The sequence below is a fragment of the Sus scrofa genome, chromosome 5, assembly GCF_054392235.1.
Source record: "Sus scrofa isolate SSC_HxYL_T2T_F1_AM1 chromosome 5, Sscrofa_HxYL_maternal_Yorkshire_Landrace_v2.0, whole genome shotgun sequence".
NCBI classification, from domain to species: domain Eukaryota; kingdom Metazoa; phylum Chordata; class Mammalia; order Artiodactyla; family Suidae; genus Sus; species Sus scrofa.
The window spans coordinates 21,212,708-21,238,883 of NC_139387.1; the positions used below are offsets into that span (position 1 = coordinate 21,212,708).

The following is a 26,176-nucleotide window of genomic DNA, read 5'->3' on the forward strand; positions in this document are numbered from 1 at the left end:
AGGAAATTAAAGTCACATTGAGGCTAAGACTGGAAGATTCTCACATGCAGCCAAATCTAAAAGGTAAAGAGTCAGTATCTCTATAAAATGAGATCTTAACCAATACCAGAGAGTTAACATTCTAAGTAGACAGAAAACTTGAATCTCAGAACTAATGAGATCAGGCCACTCTCTTTCTCTCATAGTTTATCAGTGTAAATTTTATAGACCAGGACAAGGTGGAAATGTCTCTTTCTGTCCAAAGAAAAATAAGCTGTTTCTCGTATTTATTGGGGCCCTTAAGACTTATACTTCTCAACGAGCTTCTAGCAGAAGGAAGGTGAGATACCCCCCAAAACAAAACTAAGGAGTAAAACTATTTATCTTTAACATCCTCATAGGTTGCCACGTCTCCTTTGCTCAGGGGCCATTCCACCTAAGCCAGTCTTCATCTACTAACCTCTAAGCACAAACAAAAATTTCCATTCCTTTATGTAGCCAATATTACATCTGTGGTTAAAGTAATTTATACTAGAGTATTAATAATAGCTCCCAAACTTTTCTAATAATATTATCTTGAATTAATGTAAAGTACAGGAGTTTATTTTCACTGATTTTTTTCAATCACATACAAGGCTGCCCAAGGAAGAAAAGGAGAAGGGACTTTATGATCTTCAACTTCAACAAAAGAAAAAGGATCACGGGCTTTACTTCCTCTTGTCTTGCTCAACCCTAATACCTTGACCTCCAGATATAGTCCATTCAGCGTTCATCTTGACCTGTTCCCATACCTAGAACCATTAAAACTGTCACCGAGGAGTTCCCGTCGTGGTGCAGTGGTTAACGAATCCGACTAGGAACCATGAGGTTGCGGGTTCGGTCCCTGCCCTTGCTCAGTGGGTTAGCGATCCGGCATTGCCGTGAGCTGTGGTGTAGGTTGCAGACGCGGCTCGGATCCCGCGTTGCTGTGGCTCTGGCGTAGGCCAGTGGCTACAGCTCCGATTCGACCCCTAGCCTGGGAACCTCCATATGCCACGGGAGTGGCCCAAGAAATAGCAACAACAACAACAACAACAATAACAACGACAAAAAAAACAAAACAAAAACAAAAACAAAACTGTCACCGGGCAAGCCAAATCCTTTGACAACAGAGACATTCCCAGTAGACAAGAAAGGGCTGCCACCTAAATCTCCTTAGATTGACTCTTGCACTTTTAGAGGGACCTCAAAGCTGTGACCTCACATGTCCTAATTTTCTCTCCTCCCTTCTCCGACTAATCTCCCTCACATTGTTATCCGCTCCTGACTTTAAAAAACTAGAGGACTGCATGATTCTAACTATATGACATTCTGGAAAAGGCAAAACTATGAAGACAGTAAAAAGATCAGGGATTACCAGGGGCTGGGATGGGATGGGAGGATGAATAGGTGGAGCAAATGGGGGTTTTTAAGGCGGTGAAACTATTCTGTACACTGTAATGGAGGATCTGTGTTACTATACATTTGCCAAAACCCACGCAATGTATAACACAAAGAATGAATCCTAAAGTAAACTATGGACTTAAATTAATAATAATGTCTCAATATTGACTTATCAGTTGTAACAAATGTACCACACTAATACAAGATGAGAGGGGCTGGGGGTGGAAAAGGGGTAGGGGGTATATGGAAACTCTCCATACTTTGCTCTTAATATTTCTGTAAATGTAAAACTGCTCTAAAAAAATTAAGCCACACCTATGGCTCGCAGAAGTTCCCCAGGCCATGGACTGAACCTGTACCACAGCTATAATCACAGCCACAGCAGTGAAAATGGCAGAGCCTTAACCCACTGAGCCACCAGGGAACTCCAATTTTTTTTAAAATAGAGGAAATACTGGTTAATAATCCCCACCAGGTAAAATGACTAATAAGAGCCAAGATAAGCAGTACAAGAGGAAAACAAAAAATAAAAAATTAAGACCATAGGGACTGATTGCAAACTGGAGGACAGTAACTTAAGACAAGAGACTTGAAGAAGGGAGAGGAGAGAAAGACAACTCTCACAGCATTTTTATAGTGACTGGTGTGCAAAATACTAAAGCAAATGTTATCTCCCTCAGAGAAAGAGAAGAGAAGCCAAGCTTATATGGGGCACTGAAACACTCAGCAGAAAAATCACTACCATTAAGCCTCTGGCATACTTACGAGTGTCACCCTGATGCCTCTCCCTGTGGCTAAGAAATCAGAGCTCGTCACTGTAACCAAGTCGGCAACCTGTGCTTGTGCCAATCTTTGTAGTAGACTGAGGTATTTTTCAGGAAAATCCAGGGATAATTGCCCTGTATCACAAGAAGATCTGACCCCTGAGAGGAGAAAAGAGGCGTTCCTTTTGCCACAGGATGATTCTCTCTGGAATAACATAAATGGCTCTTAGAGAGATTATGTATCCGATAAGCAGAGCTGCAACTCTGACAGCCAATCTGCTGAATGCTGAACAGAGCACTCAGCTTTCTACAATGACTCAAAGGACACAGCAAGGCTGCAGATTTATTCTGCTGACTTTCCCTGCAGAGCTACAACTTTTTCAAAGACAAAAAGGAAGTCTTTCCTTCCAACCCAATGAATTGCAATCCCAGCTGAGATCGAACGACAGAACTATGCTCAAAATCTGACACCATCGATGTGAACAACAAGATTCAAAAGCTGGAATGATGGCTGGCAATTTTAGTCTTTAGAGCAGAAGTTGGTTCGGCTCTTCAATCTGCTGGCAGAATCAGCATCTACATAGGGCACATGGTATGCCAGACTGGGAATGGGCTAATTTCACAAAATTCATTCTCATTCTCTCTGTACTTTCACATGACAATTGAAAATAGTACAGATTCTTACCAAAGCACAATCATAAGTAGCATATTTCACTGCACAAAGAAATTTCAAAATAAAAACACAAAGGCACCATTACAAGGAGATATATCCCAAAGCTTCCATCTTTTCTCCATGATGCTTTCCTTCTTGAAATCCTTTCCTTAACCTCATAATTTTAAAAGAAAACTTAAAATGCAAAAATCTATCTATAATAAACTAAAGAGCAGCATTTCTCCCTCACAATTTGTATGTCATTTCCTCAGGATGAGATTTTAAAAGAGAAAAGCTTTCTACACATCCTAACTTGAAAGTAACAGACACGTGCTATGATTTATAGGACAGTCCCTCTGTGGTTAAATAGATTCCACCCTCAAGAGACAAAAGAAAATCAGGCTTGAGAATTAAAAGATACCCAACTTGTTTAAAGCCTTTTTTATATTATCTTATGGTAAACAAAGATTAAAAAAACACTAACATCTAGAGGAAATCAGTTTTATTTTGACTTTCAAAGACATGCATTGCTGTATCAAGCAAGTACCCCAGAATAGGTACTGAAGCAAGGAGATTAATAATAACAAAATATAGCACAGAAAATTATAAGCAGGCTAAATCAGAAGAGTATTTTCCCTCTGAAACAAAATATATAACACTTTTTAGAAAAAATGAATGAAAAGGTCAAAAATAAAGATGTTTTGCTCTATAAATAATACTGACAAGCAATACGTCTTAAATTTTTGTACGTAATCAAACATCAGAAATTTAGCTAAGTGTTTACTAACACTTGCAACTGTAACTCTTTCAAAGGGATTTACCATTTAGTTATAAAGACTCTAAGATCAAAACCTGGCTCTGCCCGAACCCCAGCTGAAGGGGCTTTTCTTATGTCATAAAGTCCAATTTAAAAGGGGCACTGTGCTTTATTTAAATCAATAACATATATATATATATAGTTAAAAAGATGAGGTTTGCCCAGGTACATTCTTTGAGCAGAACATTGAAGTTCTTCCTCTTTCTTCTCCTATGAAAGAGCTTCCAGAGAGCATCTCTTGCATCTTGTTCATAATGCACAATTTATCGGCATTTTGTTTCCTTTCTAAATGGCTGGGAGGGAAGAGGAGCTCCACAGCCACTGTGTGCAGTTAGTAATGGCGCTTTTACTTGTCACTGTACAAAGCCTGTTAAATATTTACAACACAGACAGCAATATCTAGTCCTAAACACCCAGTTGTGAGTTTGAATTTTTTTAGAAATAAATCTATGACAAGTTTTCCCCAGCAAAACACCAGAAGACTCTCCTAACAGCTTCAAGAGACCCAGCGGGTCCAGAGGAGCAGTTATAGGCCATCTGGTGATTACTTATTATTATTTATACAGCGCCGTAGATGTACACACAGATGTGTTATGAATCCACATACAGAGTAGGCCTTAACAAGGGCTTCAGACAAAATGCGACTGCTGAGCAAGTCAATCTGCATTAAAGAAACACGCTAACCAGACAGAGGGAGCACACTGGCTGTTCTTCAATCTGCTGCATTAACTGGAAGAATATTTGATAAAAGAATGAAGAATTCTATATATAATAATGACAATATCTTGAAAGTTAACAATCTAGCTCTATGTATATGGTTTTGCAGGGGTGGCAAAAGAGGGACTAATGAAGGACAGGCTCTCAGATCCAGAAGGTGCTTTATAAACTCAGCAGGTTGTAAAAGAAGGGATTACGAAAAGCCCCTTCTCCTGATTTAGGATGAAGTAGCTACAAAGACAGAGTGTTTTTTTCTTCTACCAGGAATGTTCTGAGAACAGTTTCTGGGCTCCCATTCCAAATATTAAGTCATACTCAAGGCAAACAAGAGTGAATAACTGAAAATATTCACCTTAATTTCTTGGTTATAGCTCCAATTAGGCTCATATACCCTTTTTTGGGGGGGAGGTGGGGGCAGACTGGAGCAGGGATGCTTTTTATCTTTTTTTTTTTTTTGTCTCGTCCTTTTTTTTTTTCAGAGCCGCACCCACGGCATATGGAGGTCTAATCGGAGCTGTAGTTGCCAGCCTACACCACAGCCACAGCAACACCAGATCCGAGCCGCATCTGCGACCTCCACCATAGCTCACAGCTAATCTATTATGTTCTTAGTGACATAATAATAAATATAACACGAAAAACTAAAATAACCAACCACATGGTTCTAAGGGCAAGTGTCAAGAATGCCAGATCTGACATTAAAAAAAAAATTGGGTTTATAGAGTTCTCTGGTGGCTCTGCAGGTTAAAAGATCCAGCGTTGACACTGCTATGGGAGCAGGTTCAAAATTCCACACGCTGTGGGCATGGCTCAAAAAAATTAATTAAAAAAAAAAAAAAAAAAGACAGGAGTTCTTGGCTCAGAGGTAACAAATCCAACTAGCATCCATGAGGATGCAGGTTCAATCCCTGGCCTTGATCAGTGGGTTAAGAATCTGGTGTTGCCGTGAGCTGTGGCATAGGTTGCAGACACGGCTCGGATCTGGCAATCCTGGTCCGTGGTGTAGGCCGGCAGCTGCAGTTCTGATTTAACCCATAGCCTGGGAACTTCCATATGTCACCAGTGTGGCCCTAAAAAGCCAAAAAACAAACAAACAAACAAAAAACTTGGGTCTAATTCATCTTTTTTAACATGACTATATATATATTTTTAATTCTAGTCCCAATTTTTTCTTTACTATGCATAACAGTGGTATATTTCTATCACAAAATTATATAAAACCTCGGCATACACAGAGTAGATTAAAAGTTACTGCAAAATCAACATATTACAAAAAAAAACAGGGCATTTGGCCTAACTGTATATAATGCGGTGTATTTTCAGCTGCCTGACAGCATGTAGGCTCTCTTACCAGATGGGAACTGGATGAATTATTGAATGAAATATGAATTATTAAATAAAAATTTGAATTTTTTTAAACTCTTGGCAGGGGGTAAGGAAGAAAGGCTTATTTGTGTGCCTGAAACTGTCCTCACCTGTCGAAGCATGTAAAGATAGCACATATCTCCACAAATAGAATTTATTCACCAAAGCCATTTCTTCTCATATTATTCTCCAATTCAAGATGCTCCCTTACCATAAAGAATTAGTAATCAACACCAAGCATTCTTCCTCAGTTTTCTTTTGTGCCAATGCCAGCTACTATGGGAACTTGCTAAAGGGACAGAATTAAAAATCCAGAGTCCCATTGTACCAGTATGACCCATTTAATGGGAGGGCTAGGATAACACGAATAATCTCTACAGATCTGTGTTATATAGGCAATAAAACATACACCTTTGTAGCATGCCGGCATTTAACCAATCATAGAAGCTATTTGTTGCCTCATATATTACAAAGCAATAGAGATTTAAGGGATAATGTTCATGGAGGCAGAGGATACAAAGCAATAAACAGCATTGGAGGTTGGTTAAATGCCAAGTGAAGCCAGGACTACAGCACCATAAACATTATTCCTATTATATGACAAGATAAGGAAGTAAAGAAGCTGCCCTCCGTCCCACCACAACTAGGGCTCGACTGCTACTCCTGGCCTTAGGAAGGGAAAGCAGGCCCCTGAGGTCTATGAGCTAGTTACATGTTTCATGTCCCAGAAAGATCTGAACAGAACCTCAACCTGTATCTACATGTCCTCTGGGAGAAGAAAAGATCTGGTAGTAGATATCCTGGGGGCAGGGGGCGGAGAGTAACAGCCCCTCAGGGACACACTGGACAGAGAAACAATCAAAGGATTTTTCCTTAAGAGAACAGACTTGATACTGAGTGGTTATGATAGAAACCTTTCTCAATGGCTAAAAATGGGATGATTCTACCCATCCATTAATAGCATCTCCTCAGAGGAAATGTGTTCCTGTTCTTAAGGAAATAAGACATTCTAAGTAATAAGCTTACACAACCAGCTTCTGCTCAAAGACTGGTTATGGTAACCAGAAGGATGACTTAAATCTGCATAATTTGTATTGCAAACCAGTGTCATGTAACTGAGAGGGAGGTAGAGAAATATGGAAATTGTTGATTCCTGGTAATAAAAATTGAACAAAAAGCATCTAATAGGTAAGTTATCTAATTGTATCCAAATGAAATAACATCTCAAATTCAAGATTACTGACACAGACACAGTAATTTTTCCTGCTTCCACATGCAATAGAAGTTCATAATCCACCTTCAAGTAAAAGTGCCTTTAAAAGTATTAAAAACTTAAAGACTTTCTAGACTCAGCACGAAACTGTATTTCTATTATTTTAATAACACAGAGGCAAAGCTATTTTATAGTCATAATGTTTTAAAATAGATCCTATCTTACAAACACTTCTCAGATCCATACAACTCAAATTCAACCAGTCCTTTACCAGAGGGTATCTGGGGCTCTGTTGCCTTAACACTAACCCATTCTCTAGAGGCAGCTCTAGTAACTATTCCTGCTACCACATTCCATACAGAAGTATTAGCAAGGATATTTCTTTCTCCGAGTTCCTCTTCATGAGAGTGATGAGGCCTCAAGAGAAACAGAGACTCAACAAGAGAAAAGGAATGAGAAAGCTCAAAAAAAAAAAAACAAAACCAAAAAAACCCCCATCACCTGTCTTTTCAAATAATAATGCAAAGAACACAACCTTCAGCAGCCATCTTTTTTTAAAAAGTACATGTAGCATATTTAGAACTCAGCTGTGTCACATCAGACTTACTGTTGGGAAGTGGATCATGAACAGAATCCAAAAATAACAGCCATTAAAGACCTAGCAACCAAAACATGTTTACGTATCCATTGAAAGCCCTGTGGTTTTGATTATATGGTGGAGAGCATAATCCACTAGTCTATTTTAGGTGAATTTTCCTTTCACCTTCCCTTAATATTAAGGCGTAAGATGATTTCTGAGTCTAGGCAGAGAATATTTAAATAATGCAACATTCCTACAGTTCCTGTTGGCTGTTTGTGCGTGTGTGTGTGTGTGTGTGTGGATAAGTCTCTTCATTTATAATTTGCTGTCATTCCTTCTTCCTCTAACTGGGAGAAGCCACTGATTTTTGAGACTTCTATGGCAGTGCGTTCTAAATACGCCTTGCAAAAATTATCATGGTCCTTATTACCCCTCCCGGAATTTATACAGCTTTTTTATTAGTCTACCATTTCTTCAGTAAAGAATCTGAATCAATGATAGTTGATTATAAATAGACTTGAAGGCCTCAAGGTGATTCCAGAATGAAACAATTTTCAAGAGATATAAGGAAGTTGGGATGACAAGTCAAAGGAACTTTATTTTACAAGTATATCTTCTCTGCCCTATTTTTCACTATTTCCTATAACATAAAGCAATCACAGAAAATCCTGCATAGATTCCACTCTAGAGTTATTTGTTATTAGATATTGGGAGAAAATTGGAAGGAGACTACACATAACTAAAGAACTACGATCTCACATGACGCTAAAGTTTTGACATGCAAAGGAGGTAAAGGAATCAACCATAATTTCATTAAAAAAATAAAACTTTAAAGAATATATAATTGAAACATGTTGCTATACAGCAGAAATTAACACAATATTATAAATCGACTGTACTGCAATTTTAAAAAGTGGAAATTTTTTAAAAACATAATGGAAAAGAGTATGAAAAATAAATTTTTTAAAAAGGAAAAAAAGTCGGAGTTCCTGTCATGGTGCAGCAGAAATGAATCCAACTAAGAACCATGAGGTTGCGTGTTCGATTCCTGGCCTCACTCAGTGGGTTAAGGATCTGGCGTTGCCATGAACTGTCCTGTAGGTCGCAGATGCAGCTCGGATCCTGAGTTGCTGTGGCTCTGGTGTAGGCTGGCGACTACAGTTCCAATTATACCCCTAGCCTGGGAACCTCCATATGCCGCAGGTGCGGCCCTAAAAAAGCAAAAAAAAAAGCAAAAAAAGTCAAACAACAACAACAACAAAACAAACAAAAGAAACAAAGGAGGTAAAGGGATAAAGCATGCTACCTCAAAGCCTTAAAGTAGCTTCTCATCCTTTCTTTTTTCTATGAAACAAATACCTTGAATCCAAAAGAAGGTAACAATCTCCCTGAGGGGAAAAAGCCTTAGGGACCCAGGCTAGAAGTTAAAATGAATCTTAAGAGCCAAATACCAATAAACAATTCAGAAATGGGAGGGAGAAGCAGGGGTAGGAAAGGTTTATGTTAAACAGAACCGGACAAAATATGAAGGAACCAAAGTAGAAAGTCCCTGTTTTCATATCTAAAAGAAACAAACACAAAATCCTTCTGGGATCTCACAAATTTCAGTGAAAACTACTGTTTTCTGATAAGACAGCCTCAAAAAACCCTATTTATACATTTCTACCTCAGAGAGCCAGGTAGAAGACCTGCTTTTCCTATGTATTCCTTTCTTTCCTTTTTTTATTTTTTGTCTTTTTTCTTTTTAGGGCCCCACCTACGGCACATGGAGGTTCCCAGGCTAGGGGTCTAATCGGAGCTTTGCTGTCAGCCTACGCCAGAGCCACAGCAATGAGGGATCCGAGCCACGTCTGCGACCTATACCACAGCTCACAGCAATGCTGGATCCTTAACCCACTGAGCAAGGGCAGGGATTGAACCCGCAACCTCACGGTTCCTAGGTGGATTCATTTCCTCTGCGCCATGACAGGAACTCCTTCCTATGTAGTTCTTTATTTTTATCATCCATTTCTATTTACTTTTTTTTCCATTTTTATTTTTTTAAGTCCTTGTCTGAGTAGTGGTAAGCATATGACATATAAGATAGACACTAAGCAGCTAAAATAATAAGTGAAGTAAAACAAACATAAGTACAGAAAAAAATAAATCTTTTCACCAAAAATGCAGATTTTTAAAGTAAGTAAGATAAGTAAAAAGGGTACCAGATGTCAATTATGGGAGTCACATTAAGTACTATTATCAACAAATTCACACACAAAAATTTGAAGGAATCAGATTGAGATTGTGCTGAATAAAGCTGCCTAAAAAGTGAAACAAATTTATTCTATTTTCCCAAGTGACTTTTATTATAAAAATATATATATAAAATATAAACCATATGGGGAAAACATGCAGTCAACAAAAAATAAAGTTGAAAACTTTGAGAAGGAAGGAAATAAACCCTAAATACTTCAGAATATAATGGCTTTTTCAGTCTTTTATGAAATTCTCAGCATTGAAGGGAATTTGGAATCATCCTTTTGCCCACTGCTTGTCACCAACCCCATCTCATCCACCTCTCAAATTCCAATTCTTAGGAATCTCTGGAACTTAACTCTCTCTTCTTTTTATCCTTCTCTAAGTATTTACAATGTTTCATAGAACTAGTCTGTAATCTCACACACTACCAGCGAGTGTCACTGGACAGTCACATGACATACTCCTAACTGAATAAAAATTCAACCCTTCTGGTTCCATAAAATCAACTTTATGATTCACCTTAATGAAGGTGAATAAAATTTTTCTTGAATAAAACTTTCTTTGTATTCCTTTCTTTTTTTTTGGCTCCACCCGTGGCATGTGGAAGTTCCTAGACCAGGGATCAAACCAGAGCCACGGCAGTAACCAGGGCCACAGCAGTGACAATGCTGGATCCTTAACCTACTGAGCCACCTGGGAACTCCCTTTGTATTCCTTTCTTCATCCTTTGTTGGACATGGCAAAAGGGGAGGGTCTAGGAATAAGAGTTAAGAAGGTGCAAAATAAAAAATTAAAAAAGCAGTTTCAACACAATTACTTTATTTAAAAAGTATATGGTGAAAAACATTTGACATATAATGTACATGTATACAAACAATAACATGGCAGCTGACACACAGAACAAGTCATTTCATGGCACCAGCTGGTGAAAATAGCCGAGAAATCTTGTAGCTGTGTGACTGCTGTGAGATCAGTTTCTATGTTGGATTTGTCTTTCCTAGATGGATATTTGCCTTAGCTGCGAATAATGATTTTTCTAGATCAGTGGTCAAAAGAAACACCTTTTTTTCTTAAGTGAAAAATTCAAAACAGATTCTGGAAATTTGAGGTCCCCGCTGAATGGGTACATTTTCAGCTGCCCATCCAAATATGTTGAGCAGACTTTTATATCCATGAAGGTTGAAGAGAAGGTATTTTTAAACTTGCTTTGTATTTATATAAATAGCTTTAGAAAAGAGGCAAGAGCAACATGTATTCCTCAACAGTGTGTGTTGGGAAACAAACACCAGTAGAATAACAATATGAAAGAGAGCAAGGCAGATTTCATTAGGGTAGAGTGCCTACACTTCCTCATAACTTGGATTTACACACTGCAAATCCTCTGATCTGATTACCTCCAGTGATCACGTAAAACACCGGCTTTAAACTCTTTGCCTTAGTGATAAAACAGCCACTTTGATTCACAACGAGACATTCACAATAAAGTATATTGTAAACGTACCTGTCCACAGCCCGGGGCATTGCACACAAACGGTCTGTCGTCTCCCATATTTCATAAAGCAGAGCGGAGCTGAGGAGGGGGAGGTAGGGGGAAAAGTTATGTTAAATACGCTGGAGTTGGGGGGGGGGCGCTTCAAAAATATCAAGCCTAGAAACAGGTGTTCCAAGAATGCCGTCTATCAAAGCTATAAACACCGGCTACTTTGGGGAGACCCATTAGACAGGTGGCATATGATCTACTGTGCCTCAATTGAGAAGTTTAATTAGAAAAATGTAGACCTAAGTAGTCATGAAATTTCAAGCCTTTTGTAGATTTTCCCTCTTTCTGCTACAGTATATATAACATACTTCTCCAGTCTGCTGAATTACAACCAGTGCAGTTCCCTACGTCAATAAATCCACTGAACGCTCGATGCGGAAGCCATATTTCTGAACTAGAGAAGACCAAAATTTGTCATTTAATTAATTAAGGGATTATAGGAGGGGTGCTCCATTTTACAGGGCCATAATCTGGCTCCCTGGTGTATAAACTACAAGACTGTTGGCAAGGGCCGTTTATCCCAGATTATTGCCAAAGAAAACAAAGCACCCATCCTATTGGGCTACATGGGAAATGATTTTCATTAATAAAAAAATAAAAATAAAACCCTTCTCTCCCCACAGGGAGCCTCCTTCTTCCCCCACCAATCATCTGTGGCAAATGGAGAAATATCAGTACCCTTCCCCCTCTGATTCTATTTATGGCTAGGTTTTTAAAAGCAGCAATAAAACAAATGTCGACTCTTTGGGGGTTTACTGGGTGAATATGTTCCGGCTGTTTGTGCTGCTCTCGGCCAGAGTTCTTGGGCTGCTCTGTTGCAGCCAACAGATGTGTGCTGCTGCAGGGGATAAAAGAAATGGCACTAAAAGGCATCACCATCTATCCTCTGTTTCTCTGAAGAATTTAACAGGGTTTATACTGTGGTTGTTTTTTTAATTATTGAAGTTAAACTCTTGAAATGTTGATCGAAATTCCTTGTCAAAGAGCAGTAATTCCAAGTGAATGTGTTGGGGAAATTTCTCACATCCCAACTAGGAATAAAAATAGAGGTAGAGATGGATAAGGATTAGAAATGCAAATCACAGTAAAAATATTCCTAAAAGATAAACCGTATTTTGGAAGGGTGAGAGAGAAAAAAAGAGGAGGGACACAAAAATAGTCATCATAAAATTAACACCTAAAGGACATTTTCAAAGGTCCTTCCACAACACAGAAAGCAGTATGAAAGAATATGAACGAGGGAAGATGAAAGAGGAAGAACTACAATTTGAATATACCTAGAAATCACTTCAGAACTGTAACCAAATTTCAGATAAATGAAAATGTCAGGTTAATCTCAGTCAGGTCTGCATTAAAATAAAATGCTAAAGTGCTAGACTGAATCTGGCAATCAGAAAACCATGCTTAAAACTCAGAGGGCAGAGGTAACATCTCTCCTGCTCTCTTAAGACTCACTCTGGGGTTGGAAACGCGTATTTCTGGTAGTCTGATCAGTAATTCCACAACTAATCGGTGTTTAAAATTGTGGGGTGTCCCATAAAATAGAAAGGGCTTCTTAGTCATCTTTCAGTGTGATAGGAACAGGGTCTACCCATGAAGGAAACTGATGCTGCAGCAGTGCTGTAATGGAAGAGCGCCTGTATATACATAGGTGTACACAGATTTATATCACATTTAGCCAGGATAAATTGCTTCAATAAATTCTGTTCCTGGGAGAGGCCAGCTCAAGCTGATGACTGGGTACGGGGAAAATGAGAGCTTTATTCTTCACATAGCCCCAGGACAAGGGGGTTTTCTGGTTTGTTTGTTTATTTTAAATACATGGTGATTTTTTAGCACTTTCTGGAACTACAACAGAGTACAAAAAATAAATACAAGTACATAACAGTAAATACATGTAAAGACCAATGCCATTATGGCTAAAAATTCAGAACATTTCTGGAAAGCAACTGATCTCTGGAAAAATTCCTAACAATTGCTGTGCTGGAGGTAATTTCACTTCCTGGTCCCAGAACCTGCTTTCCTAACATAATCGCTAAATGAGAATTTTATTTCAACAAGATCCTCTAACATATTTTCAACCAGGAAGTATAAACTACAAGGGCTAGAGCAGATATAACATAAAGACCAGGCTGGATTCCTTAGTTTTACCTTAGTTCTGTTTTTTGAGGCTGAATTTCCTGTTTTCTACCTATTTGGAGGAAGAAAAAGGTCTTGGCTGGAGAGTAGGACAGCACTGGCATAGGAAGCAATTAAATATATTCTGGAATGGTTTTCCTCAAAACACAGAATTCAAAATTTGACTTGGTTTTGCACAATCACATCATAATATATGGCTTCAAATTTTATTTCGCCACATCCTTACTAGGAAATTGAGATGAAAAAATCATGACTTTCTAAAAGAAAAAAAAGGCAAAAAAAAGTTTGGGGGAAAGCATTAAAATGTAACAGAAGCAAGTATTTTCATGGCTCTTAAATATTCAAATCTGACAGCCACTAACTAGGATTTCCTGCTTCCTTCCCATTTTGCTGGCTTTTGTTTTGCCATTTTCACCAAAGGGAGATCACAATGGGAGGAAGAAGGCCCTCTTTCCTAAACACCTACCATTATTCATAAATCATTCCCTCAATCTCTTGTGCCTTTTCATTTCCCATCATACTTGCTTTTAAAGTGATGTCTTTTTGAGAAATTAAATATTTAACAATAGTGATCTGTCTCCCCACTTAAAAAGAAGTTCCAGTTAATATCTTAAAAAAAACCTTTTTTTTCACTTTCAGTCTGCTGTATCAATTGCTACATACACAGAATGCCATTGCTTATTTCTATTTGATACTTAAATCTTTAATTATGAGAGGTCAAACTGATGCCTTCACAAAAACAAACAGCAACACATTTTTGTAGTATAAAGAGACTAAGACAAAAGGTGAAATCTTGAATAAACGATGCTGCTATTCACTAGACTTTAACTCACAGCCCATTTTTAACTGTCCTGCTTGACAAGTAGATCATGTATCTAGACATGGCACTCAAGTCCACTGTCTGTTTCTCAATCTATTCTTCAGGATGAAACTCAAGTATTTTATAGAACTAAGCGATAAATGACAGGCAGGGGATATATACATTTAGAGACACTTCCAAGGAAAAGTAAAATGCTCTCAGTGGAGATCTTAGAACAGGAAAACAAAGATTCGTAAAAAGGCTGTCCAAGGGGCCAAGTTGGCCAAAGAAAAAGCTCATGAACTCACTCACCAGAAGGCATAAATGATTATCAAATTGGTGTTTACTTAAAAGATAGAAAGTTATGTTAATGCTGGCAAAGAAGTGAAGAAAACCCAAGGTTTACAGAATGATTTTTAAAAACTGAGGTAATTTCATAAAATCCTTAAACAGTTTTGTCAGGGCCTGAAGTATACCCTAAAATGGTCAATATGTAAGTAAGAAAACTGATTCTCTTTGTATGTATATATGTATATCTTTTTTTTTTTTTTTTTTTTTTTAAATGAGGATAGAGCCTGTCAGTGAGGTCTACAAAGTCAGTTCTCTGGACCTGGGTGTAATATGATTACTTCTTTTTTTTTTTGGCTGTGCCCGTAGCATGTAGAAGTTCCCGGGTCAGGGACTGAAACTGAGCCACAGCAGTGACAACGCCAGATCCTTAATCCCCGAGCCACCAGGGAACTCTAATATGATTATTTCTTTAGTAACCAAGTGATGTTAGTAAGATGGCCCAACTTTAGGTAAGAGTACAAAAACATACCCAATGGCCCGTTTGTAGATTCCTAATAACAAAATGCAGACACTGCTAAGTACAAAAAATAAAAAGGGCATGTATACCATAAATATCACTAGCTATCATTCATTCATTCAAAAAAAATTACTAAGGAACTACTAAGTGCCAGGCAAAGTGGACATAAAAATAGAAAGACAATAATAGCCTTTTGCAAAAAAAAAAAAAAAAAAAAAAAAGGAAGAATATTTCACTCATCTGTGCCAAAGAAAACCAGAGCTGGACAGTAGTTAAAGCAGTAAAAAACAGATTTTATTCAGGAAAATTGCAACAGAGGGTAAGAGATCTCACTGTATAACCAGGCTGTTTTGAATACAGCATAAGCAAGTGGGAATTTATAGCCAAGGATCAGGGTAGGAGTTGGTGGCTAGAAAATTACTAAGAGGAAACATGATGGGTAGGGGGGATTCTGGTTAAACTAACCTAACAAGATTCTTGCTGAAGACAAGCCAAAGTGATCATACATCACCTGGGGGAGGGCAGGCAGAGGATGAAGAACCTGATCAGATGTGAGAGTGATCAGATATTGAGGGTGGGAGGCTCTTGCTAAACTGACTTAGCAGGATTCTTGCTAAAACTCGATTTTACAAAGAAGTAAACAGACAGGCCTAAAAGAAGGTTCAGGAGCCTGACTCAAGTTTGGTCAAGCAAAGAATCTTTGTCACTTGGCATGAAAGATGCCAAGTAAGAGGTAAGAATGATGGCTTAGTTCCACAAATAAAAAAAAAAATGGTTGTATTACCTGTGACCAAAAGGGGAATGGGGTAGAATATAGAGATTAGTTTAAAACTCCTAGAAACTTTTCCTCTCATAAAACAGTTGATATTCAATAAATATTTACTGATTTAATCTGAAGTCAATACTCAAGTATATTTTGCTGTAATTTTATACTTATCTTTCCAAGTTTTGCAGAAAGTTGCTGGGTCCACAAAACAACCACTATGCAGGTATTAATGTATTTAAAGCTATATATACTTAAGACATTTTTTTTGGCTGCACCCATGGCATTCCCAAGCTAGGGATTGTACCCATGCCCCAGCAGCGACCTAAGCCTCAGCAGTGACAATGTCAAATCCTTACTCTGCTGCGCCACAAGGGAACTCCTAAGACATATTTTAAATACATGTTCACAACTACTATGTGCCTAAGAGACACTGGAGGCACTGTATATGACTACACCCGACCAACTGTATGCTTTTCTTTCTTTCTTTCTTTCTTTTTTTTTTTTTTTTTTTTTTTTTGGTCTTTTTAGGGCCACACTTGCACCATGTGGAGGTTCCCAGGCTAGGGGTCGAATTGGAGCTGTAGCCACTGGCCTACGCCACAGCCACAGCAATGCCAGATCTGAGCCGTGTCTACAACCTACACCATAGCTCACGGCTAACCCACTGAGCGAGGCCAGGGATGTACCTGCGTCCTCATGGATACTTTGAGATTAGTTTCCGCTGAGCCACCACAGGAACTCCCAATTCTATGCTTCTCTTATCATACAAGTAACAGAGAGGAAGTTCTACAGTTATTGGTAAGAGTGTTAAAATGGTGTTGTTTCCTGGTAGCTTAGTGGTTAAATATTCGGCAATGCTGTGGCCTGGGAACGTTCATTGGCAGCCAAAAAAGAGGGGGGGAGGATTTGGCAAGTTAACCCTTAATTGACCCTTGAAAACAAAACCTAGACCAGAACTGTTAAGATAGTATTTTCAAGTATGCTTGCTAGTCAAGGATGCAGCAGAGAGGGCACCTTAAAAACAGGAACTTTGGGGAGTACATATTTGGACAATCTTTTTGGAAAGCAATCTGGCAATGTTTATACTAAGTGTCTTAAAATGTTTTATATGCTTTGAACAAATCATTCTTCTTTCAGAACTTTATTCTGAGTCTAAAACCAGAAACATGGACTATTTGCATAGGAAACTGTTCACAGTCATCATACTCATAACAAAAAAGAAAAACTAAATTAAATACCTAAAAAGAATGGATAAAGCGTTCCCATTGTGACTCAGAAGTAACAATCCTGACTAGTATCCATGTGGACTTGGGTTTGATCCCTGGCCTCATTCAGTGGATTAAGAATCTGGCCTTGGGGAGTTCGTGTTGTCATGGCTCAGTAGTTAACGAATCCAACTAGGAACCATGAGGTTGTGGGTTTGATCCCTGGCCTTGTTCAGTGGGTTAAGGATCCGGCATTGCCGTGAGCTGTGGTGTAGGTCACAGAGGCAGCTTGTATCCCTTGTTGCTGTGCCTCTGGTGTAGGCTGGTGGCTATAGCTCCGATTAGACCCCTAGCCTGGGAACTTCCATAAGCTGCAGGAGGGGCTCAAGAAAAGGCAAAAAGACAAAAAAAAAAAAAAAAAGAATCTGGCCTTGCCAGAGTTCCCGTTGTGGCTCAGCGGTTAACGAATTCAACTAAGAACCATGAGGTTGACAAAAAAACAAAAACAAAAACCAAAAAAAAGGAGTTCCTGTCGTGGCGCAGTGGTTAACGAATCTGACTAGGAACCATGAGGTTGCGGGTTCGGTCCCTGCCCTTGCTCAGTGGGTTAACGATCCAGCGTTGCTGTGAGCTGTGGTGTAGGTTGCAGGCGCGGCTTGGATCCAGCATTGCTGTGGCTCTGGTGTAGGCCGGCAGCTACAGCTCCGATTTGACCCCTAGCCTGGGAACCTCCATATGCCTCGGGAGCAGCCCAATAAATAGCAAAAAGACAAAAAAAAAAAAAAGGAACCATGAGGTTGAGAGTTTGATCCCCGGCTAAGATCAGTGGGTTAAGGATCCGGCGTTGCCATGAGCTGTGGTGTAGGCTGCAGATGAGGCTCAGATCCCGGGTTGCTGTGGCTGTGGCATAGGCTGGCAGCTACAGCTCTGATTAGACCCCTAGCCTGGGAACCTCCATATGCCTTGGATGCAGCCCTTAAAAAAAAAAGATAAAAAAAAATAAAATAAAAAGAATGGATAAATATAAATTAAGATACTGTCTAACAATAGACTGACTATAAGTTGTTAAGAATAACATTTATGAAAGCTATTTAATGACATGAGAAAATTCTATACATTAAGTGGGGAGAAAAAGCAGGATATAAAATTGCATATGCACCATAATTCCAAATCTATAAAAAAAATCAAACAAAATAATAAGCATAGAACAAGATGAGGGAATTCATATCAAATGTTAATAATGGTTATCTTTGGGTAACCATTATTCCAGATGATTTTATTTTTTCTACCTTCAGTGTTTTCCAAAGTTTCTACAGTGATCACAGGTTGCTTTTAATAAATCAAAAGACTATAATATTAATAATAAAAAATACTGATCTGGGGAGTTCTCTGATGGCCTAGAGGGTTGAGGCTCCTGTATTCACCGCTGTGGCTCTGGTTGCTGCTGTGCAGCATAGGTTCAATCCCTGGCCCAGAAATTCCTCCATACTGCCTGTGAGGTGAAAAAGGGAAAAAAAAAAAAAAAGAGAGAGAGAGAGAACCTGAAATACATGTGCAACTTTCATTTAAAAAAAAAAAAAAAAAAAAAAAACCGATCTGTATGACTTAAAAAAAAAGTCAACACCTGCCAGATTATTCTAAAGCACTAAATAGTACGGTATTTACAAATGATACAAAGTTGTTCACTCTCTACTACAAAGCAAGAGAACCACAGAACCAACTGACAAATTAAGTTCAAAATGGACTACCAAAAAAAAATCTTTCTAAAAATATAAACTAACAGCATCATATAGAAATAGACATGGTGGAAACTTAGAATGACACACAGGATAAATCAAGCATTTCAAGGTAATTCCGCCTTTATTACCCTCAAAGACCCATTTTCAGACTCCCACAAATGCTCCCTAACAATGAATAGTACTTATATTAAACACTTAGAAGTTGTCCCGACCATCCAGCACAGAGGGAATAGAGATGGAATCAGGCTGAGCAGGTACTGAATGCCTTTCAGCTAAGCTACAAACAAGCTAAAAAATTTTCGGCACTCAAACAGAGCTCTACAGGCTCCATTCCCTTGTGATATTAAAAAGAAAGAAATTATATACAAACAGTTCTCTTCCAAGAGCATAGCTTTGGATACCAAGTTACAGATTCTAAGATAATTTAGCAGCTGCTAAGCAAAGAGTACAAACAGAAGTACAAAATCTCCACCATAGCAGTCTCAACCTATTATTCTCCGTAAGATACTCTGTGCTATTGTGATTTGCATTATCTCTAGAACACTGACTTATGAAAAGTTTCTAATAAACATATGAACAGTGAAACTATAATGAAGGTACATTAACCTCAGAAAACAGAGAAGTCTCAAGTTTTACCAGCCAGTAGATTATTTAGGAACTGAAATTTCTTTTCATTTTTCTTTTTTTTTAGGGCCGCACCTGTGGCATATGGAAGTTCCCAGGCTAGGGGTGGAATGAGAGCCAGCCTATGCCACAGTCACAGCAATGCTGGATCCAAGCCGCCTCTGCAACCTACACCACAGCTCACGGCAACACCCGACCCTTAACCCACTGAGCAAGGCCAGGTATGAACCCCCACCTTATGGATACTAGTTGGGTTCATAACTTGGTGAGCCATAACAGGAACTCCAGGAGCTGAAATTTCTGTTCATAAATTCTGGGGTAATTTTCTATAGTATTATTTAACGTAACAACAGCTTAATACATTACTTCATTAGTAGGTAAACCAAATGCCCCAAAAGGATTAATAAAACACACATACACTTCTACTAGTGTATACCAATTAGTCTTTTATAAAGCACTTTGCTAACAGATTGAAATATGTAGTAGAGAGTTACCAAAAAGTAGGCCAAAGATGAGTCAACACATTGAGGATGGCCTGAATCTTAGTTACCTATTCTCACACACCCCAAAGAAGATATAAAAATGGACAACATATCTTTTCATAAACCCAATTCTAACTCAATTGTGTATTTTCAACAGGTATTTCTTTTTCTTTTTTTTCTTTTTTTCCTCTTTTTGCCTTTTCTAGGGCTGCTTCCTGCAGCATATGGAGGTTCCCAAGCTAGGGGTCTAATTGGAGCTGTAGCTGCTGACCTACGCCACAGTCACAGCAAAGCAGGATCCGAGCCGTGTCTGTGACCTATACCACAGCTCACGGCAATGCCAGATTTTTAACCCACTGAGCAAGGCCAGGGATCAAACCCACAACCTCATGGTTCCTGGTCATCAGATTCGTTAACCACTGCACCACGATGGGAACTCCCAACAGTTATTTCTTATATGTTTATTATATCAATGAATATCCAGGAGTTCCCATCGTGGTGCAGTGGTTAATGAATCCGACTAGGAACCATGAGGTTGCGGGTTCGGTTCCTGCCCTTGCTCAGTGGGTTAACGATCCGGCATTGCCATGAGCTGTGGTGTAGGTTACAGACGCGGCTCGGATCCCGCGTTGCTGTGGCTCTGGTGTAGGCTGGTGGCTACAGCTCCGATTGGACCCCTAGCCTGGGAACCTCCATATGCCGCAGGAGCGGCCCAAAGAAATAGCAAAAAAGACAAAAAAAAAAAGAATATCCAGACACATGAATTTGAGGGATGGTTTCTTGAAGCATTATTTTAGTCTAGGAAAATTAAATAATGTTCATAGTTTTAACACTAGTTATATTTTATTATAATAATTATAATAATTTTTAATCTCATAATCCAGTTATAGTATATATCAAGGATTGGCAAACTCCAGCCAATGGGCCAAATCCAGCCTGCAGCCTGACACTTTTTTTTTTAACTCAATGAATTTTATTACATTTATAGTTGTACAATGATCATCACAACCCAATTTTATAGCATTTCCATCCCAAACCCCCAGCACATCCCCCCCACCCTGCAACCTCTCTCATTTGGAAACCGTAAGTTTTTCAAAGTCTCTGAGTCAGTGTCAGTATCTGTTCTGTAAAGAAATTCATTGTGCCCTTTTTTTAGATTCCGCATCTAAGTGATAGCATATGTTGTTGGTGTCTCACTGCCTAACTTCACTTGGCATGATAATTTCTAGGTCTATCCATGTTGCTACACTGCAGTTATTTATTTATTTCCTTTTTTTTGCTTTTTAGGGCCGCACCCATGGCATATGGAGGTTCCAAGGCTAGGGGTCCAATAGGAACTACAGCTGCTGGCCTATGCCATGGTCACAGCAACGCCAGATCCGAACCTCGTCTGCAACCTACACCACAGCTCACAGCCACAACGGATCCTTAACCCACTGAGCGAGGCCAGGGATCGAACCTGCAACCTCATGGTTCCTAGTCAGATTAGTTTCCGCTGAGCCATGACAGGAACTCCTATATTTTTAAGTGATTAAAACAAAAAATCAAAGGAAGAAAATTTTGTGACATGTGAAAATTACATGAAATTCAAATTTTAGTGTCCATAAATAAAGCTTTATGGGAACATGGCCATGTTTATTCTTTGCATGTTGTCTCTGGCTAGCTACTTTTGTGCTACAGTGGCAGAGCTGCAATATCTAACATATTTATTACTATCTGACCTTAGTTTGCCAAATCCTGGTATTTATGATAACTATTATTAATTAAAATACAAGGTTGAGGAGTTCCCGTCGTGGCGCAGTGGTTAACGAATCCGACAAGGAACCATGAGGTTGCGGGTTCGGTCCCTGCCCTTGCTCAGTGGGTTAATGATCCGGCGTTGCCGTGAGCTGTGGTGTAGGTTGCAGACGCGGCTCGGATCCTGCGTTGCTGTGCCTCTGGCGTAGGCCGGTGGCTACAGCTCCGATTCGACCCCTAGCCTGGGAACCTCCATATACCGCGAGAGCGGCCCAAGAAATAGCAACAACAAGAACAACAACAACTAAAGACAAAAAAAAAAAAAAAAAAATACAAGGTTGAGGGAAGTTCGTTGGTGGTCTAGTGGTTGGCACTCAGCATTTTCACTGATGCAGCCCAGGTTAGAGTCCTGGTCTGGGAACTAAGATCTCACATCAAGCCACTGCACTCCACGGCCAAAAAAAAAAAAAAATTAAGAACAAAAAACCGGAGTTCCCGTCGTGGAGCGGTGGTTAACGAATCCGACTAGGAACCATGAGGTTGCGGGTTCGATCCCTGCCCTTGCTCAGTGGGTTAACAATCCGGCTGTGGTGTAGGTCGCAGACGTGGCTCGGATCCTGCTCCTGCGTTGCTGTGGCTCTGGTGTAGGCCGGTGGCTACAGCTCCGATTTGACCCCTAGCCTGGGAACCTCCATATGCCGCAGGCGCGGCCCAAGAAATGGCAGAAAGACAAAAATAAAAAAAAAATAAAAAAAAAAAAAAAAAAAAGAACAAAAAACCAACAACAAGGTTAAGATATCCCAATTACAACAAATAGGGTTAGGGTTAGATTGTTAATAAGGACTTTTATTACGTGATTATTCAAGAAATTTTTTATTTGATTTCTCAAGATTTATAAATTAGGTTTTCTTAAAATATAATTAAGCTAGCTCCACTGTTCTCAATCTTTACCATCGTCACCTAGGCACCTTGTAAAATTACAGATTCCTAGGCCTCCTGGATTCTCTTGGCACTGGGGCCCAATAATCTACACTTCAAAAAACACCCTGAAGGAGCTCCCATTATAGCTCAGCAGTAACAACCCGACTAGTATCCATTAGGACACAGGTTCTATCCCTGGCCCTGCTCGGTGGGTTAAGGATCCTGTGGCTGTGGAAAAGGCTGTCAGCTGCAGCTCCAATTTGACCCTAGCCTGGGACCTTCCATATGCCACAAGGGCTGCCCTAAAAAGACAAACAAACAAACAAAAAACACCCTGGGGAGTTCCTGCTGTGATTCAATGGGTTATGAACCCAACTAGTATCCATAAGGACAGGGGTTCGATCCCTGGCCTCACTCAGTGGGTTAAGGATCCAGCATTGCCATGAGCTGTAGTGTAGGTTGCAGATGCAGCTCAGATCCCATGTTGCTGTGGCTGTGGCGTAGACCGGCAGCTGCAGCTTCAATTCAGCCTCTAGCCTGGGAAACTCCGTATGGTGCAGGTGTGTGGCCCTAAAAAGGGGAAAAAAAAAAACAAAACACCCTGGGGGGTAATTCCCACTGTAGCAGAGCAGGTTGAGAATCCAGCATGGTCTCTGCATTGGCGCAGGTTCAATTCCTGCCAGTATAGTGGATTAAGGATCCAGTGATGCTGCAGCTGTGGTGTAGGTCACAGCTGAGGCTTGGATTGGATCTCTGGCCCAGGAACTTCCATGTTCTACAGGTGTGGCCTAAACCAAACCAAAACAAAATATCCTGGGTAATTTTGACACAATGATCAGGAACCCACCCTTTGAGAAGCACTAAAATTGTTGAAGAGCTTACGGTAAACAGCTGTATTTTTCAAATGGGTTCCAGGGATCCCTACAGATTCTTGAGAACCTTTCAGAGGGTTCAGGGGTGTTCAGATCATACATGGGTAAAAGCCCTTTTTTTGGCCTCTCTCAGCATGTGGAAGTCCCTGAGCCAGGGACTGAACCTGAGCCATAGCAACAACCCAAGCCACAGCAGCCTTAACCACTAGGCCACCAGGGAATTCCTAAAAGATCTATTTAAAGGGCACAACAGGCCAATTCATATTAATGTAAGGGAGTATTAAAAGTTCACAGATGAGGTTTCATATTCTACACAATAGCTAGCCTTTAAGAAACTATCAGTTTTCAGATTTGAGTGTAGTATCAAAGAAGAAAGGTTATCTACAATTATCTGAAAAGCATCTTTCCTTTTCCTATTACATATCTGTGTGAGCACAGATTTTCTTCATATATACTTCAACCAAAACAATGTATCCTAACAGATTGAATGCAGAAGCAGATATGAGAATACAGCTGTTTTCTATTAGCCAGACATTTGACACTCTTCAATTTTTTGGATATTATAGTTATTTACGTTGTTATTTTAAAATAAGTAAATAAATCTTTTAAAAGTTCCCCCTTCTAATTTCTCATATGCCAAATATAAACAGATAAGCAAAAGCTCTTTGAAGACCCCAATAATTTTTAAGAGTATAGAGGGGTGGGTACTGAGACCAAAAGCAGTTTGCAATCCACAGTCTGAAAATCGGCAGAATACCCTAGATTGATCAAAGAGAAGGTTAAAACTAATTTCTGGATTTCAGGCTCAGACAAGCAGGGACAGGTTTCAAAGAAAGAAGCCAGCTTAAACAGACCAAATAGTTTTGAAGCAAATGACTGAAAACAGATGGGAGTGAAAATTAGGCTGAATCATAAGTTAGGCAACACATGGCCAAAGCTTTGAATCTATCTGGAAACAGCTTCATATAGGCAACTACCAGAATTGAACTTTTTAAAAGTCTCCTAGGCTTTTGGACGATTCAAGGAACTGTTTTGGACTATTCTCAAAAAAGGTTAATAAATCCAAAACAAAGAAGCAAAAACATGCTAAAAGTGACAGTAGGAACCAGCATTAGAAATAACTAGAGATTATACCTATCTATATTTGTCTTCAACATGCTTTTACCAGTAGAAAAATTCCTGGAAATTGGTAGGCTGTGAAAAATCTATAGTGTTGTATTTTCTTTATTTTTCCTCCTCATTTTCAGATAAAGTGTGACCCCTAAAACAACGAAGCAATAGTAATCAACCCCAAAACAATGATCTTTAAGGGTAAAGTTTAAATCTTCACAGACAATTTAAATAGGCTGTGAACAACAACAAACCTGTTAGACTTGTAACATTAAACCCCAGTATGAGCCTGGCCCACCATAGGAAATAGCTACGTTATCTCACAATGATAATCATGGAGACCATTTGAAATTCTCAAGGAAAAAAAAAAATCTATTTTCTAAGACTGCCACATACTGGTAATAGAGTGACCTATTTGGGGTATCTCAAACATTCACTGCTTTTCAAAAATCTCTAACATAGGGAGTTCCCATTGTGGCTCAACGGAAATGAATCCGAATAGTATCCATGAAGATGCAGGTTCAATCCCTGGCATCACTCAATAGGTTAAGGATATGGAACTGCAATGAGCTGTGGTATAGGTCGAAGACGCAGCTCAGATTCGGAGTTGCTGTGGCTATGGCGTAGGCCAGCAGCCACAGCTCCAATTCAACCCCTAGTCTGGGAACCTCCATATGCTGCAAGTACAGCCCTAAAAAGACAAAAAAAAAAGAGAAAAATCCAAAAAACTCTGACATAGCTATTAGCAGACTACTGATTGACCAAAACTTAAAAAAAAACTTTAAAGAAATGGTACTACGAGAGATATGTTAGTACCAGAAATACCAGAAAAAACATGCTAAATAAAACGAGCATAGTATTACTCAAGTTTGATAACAGTTAAATAAACATTACTGCCAAGAAACCTGGTGCCAACACAAGTCATTTACAGCAATCATATGTTATATTCAATAAATCATCCTGTTTTTATAATAAAGTCAGGCATATTCTTGTTTAAAAAAGAATGGTTAGTCTATTTTTTCTTCCCTTTTTTTTTTTTTATTAGGGCCACACCTGAGGCATACGGAGGTTCCCAGGCAAGGGGACAAATGGGGGCTGTAGCAACTAGCCCACACCACAGCCAGAGGATCCAAGCTGCGTCTTTGACATATACTGCAGCTCATGGCAACACGGAATCCTTTAACCCACTGAGGCCAGGGATCAAATCCTCATCCTCATGGATACTAGTTGGGTTCCTTACCACTGAGCCACAACAGGTAACTCCAGTTACTCTACTTTTAATTCTGAAAAAAATATAACATCTAATGCATGGTAGAAATGTAGAAAAATGTTAGGCCCCAAATAAAATTTGATCAACTTAGAACATAAATCTCCACTGTGTCAGAAAGAAGCACTACACCAGATAAGAAGGTACTGGTAGATAATCTACTCAAAGAAAACAAGTTGGGTTTTGTGAGAAGGTGAGGCTATGGCAGAACAAAACTGTTTCCATGGAGGCCCAAAGCCACAAGCTCACAAAGTAACTTTTTAAGCTAAATCTTGGCTCTTGTTAGACTTCCACAAATTGATATGTATTAAGGACAAATGCAGTAGTGAATTAGAGAAACTTTTTGCATAGTCAAGTTTCAATGTATAAGAACATTTAGGATTAAAATCACCAAAAGATGAAAAAACCTAACAAAGTGAA

The 26,176-nt window shown here is 39.2% G+C and overlaps 1 protein-coding gene across 5 annotated transcripts in view; it reads right to left on the minus strand.

Annotated features, from left to right (window-relative positions):
• Nucleotides 1–26,176, minus strand: part of ATF7 (activating transcription factor 7) — a 109,560-nt gene that overhangs the window by 76,336 nt on the left and 7,048 nt on the right. For 4 of the 5 annotated variants that reach the window (XM_013987080.3, XM_005652573.4, XM_013987086.3 and 1 more), the window contains exon 2: nucleotides 11,249–11,317. The exons of the other annotated variant lie outside the window; for it this stretch is intronic. In XM_013987080.3, coding sequence (XP_013842534.1) covers nucleotides 11,249–11,303 — 55 coding nt within the window. In that variant the 5' untranslated portion in view covers nucleotides 11,304–11,317. The remainder of the gene's footprint in view (nucleotides 1–11,248; nucleotides 11,318–26,176) is intronic. 5 annotated transcript variants of the gene reach the window in all.